Genomic DNA, 1,048 nt, shown 5'->3' on the forward strand with positions numbered 1-1,048 from the left:
TCCTCCTTTTTCTCCCCCTCCTCTTCTTCCTCCTTTTTCTCCCCTTCCTCTTCCTCCTCCCTCCCTCCTCCTCTTCTTCTTCCCTTTCCTCCTCCTCCTCTTCCTCCTCCACCTCCTCTTCCTCTTTCTCCTCTTCCTTCACCTCCTCCTCCCCCCAGTATCCCAGGTGGAGAAATGGGTCAGTCTTCCTGAGTCCTGTGCTATAGGAGGGGAGAGAAGAGAGGCAACTTGGATTCTAGTGAGGCGTGAAAGGAGGGGGGTTTGACAGAGGAGAAAGTGCCCAGGGGACGGGGAAGGGGAAGGGGACGGGGACGGTGTCTCTGACTGAGCTTGGTTTGGAGGCCTGGAGCAACCTGTGGGGAGAGAGAGGTACCGGGTCAGGTGGAGATTGTTTTCGAACTTGGAGAGTCTTGAGTTTGAGGGCGTCAAAACTGGGAGGGACTTTCCAGATCTCTACCCCGGAGGTTCCTAACCTTTGAGTTGGACCCTTCAGGCAGTCTGGGAGGCCTTCCGATGCTTTCTCAGAACAAGGCTTTTAAATGCATGAAACAAAGTTTATCAAGGAAGCCAATTATATGTAATTCACTCTATTTTTGTTAAAAATAATAGTTCACAGACCTCAGATTAAGAATCTTTGATCTGGTCCCAGCCTCATTTTACAGATGAGGAAACTAAGTCCCAGAGAGGAGGGATAAGTTCCTCACCCACAGGCATACAGTGATCTTGCTAGTCATTGGGAATATGTATGGTCATCCTGGAAGAGGTAGAGAAAACCCCACCAAAGTCACAGCGCCCCTTTTCTCTATAGGAACTGGTTCAAGCAGAATTTCCAGAAAATAAGAGAAAAAATGGATTAGTAACACTAGAAGCTGGCGTCCCTCTGCTGGGCTGTGCTCTCCCAGAAGGCAATATCCTTCCCACCTGAAGAAGGGTCTCTGAATGTATGCTCCCTCCAGCCCATGCTTCCTGACTCTAACACAATAAAGGTTTTACAGCCCCTGGTGTGTGTGTGTGTGTGTGTGTGTGTGTGTGTGTGTGTGTGTGTGTG

General features: G+C 49.7%; 1 protein-coding gene across 3 annotated transcripts in view; it reads left to right on the top strand.

The window, feature by feature from the left end:
- The window catches only part of APOC1 (apolipoprotein C1), a 4,580-nt gene extending 3,578 nt beyond the window's left edge, over positions 1–1,002 (top strand). For all 3 annotated transcript variants that reach the window (XM_069088986.1, XM_069088984.1, XM_069088985.1), the window contains exon 5: positions 809–1,002. In XM_069088986.1, the coding sequence (XP_068945087.1) occupies positions 809–857 (49 nt within the window). In that variant the 3' untranslated portion in view covers positions 858–1,002. The remainder of the gene's footprint in view (positions 1–808) is intronic.
- The last annotated feature ends 46 nt before the right edge of the window (positions 1,003–1,048 follow it).

This window comes from Petaurus breviceps, unplaced genomic scaffold (genome assembly GCF_028583685.1).
Source record: "Petaurus breviceps papuanus isolate PSGF00001 unplaced genomic scaffold, PetGlider_PUasm1.0 185, whole genome shotgun sequence".
NCBI classification, from domain to species: domain Eukaryota; kingdom Metazoa; phylum Chordata; class Mammalia; order Diprotodontia; family Petauridae; genus Petaurus; species Petaurus breviceps.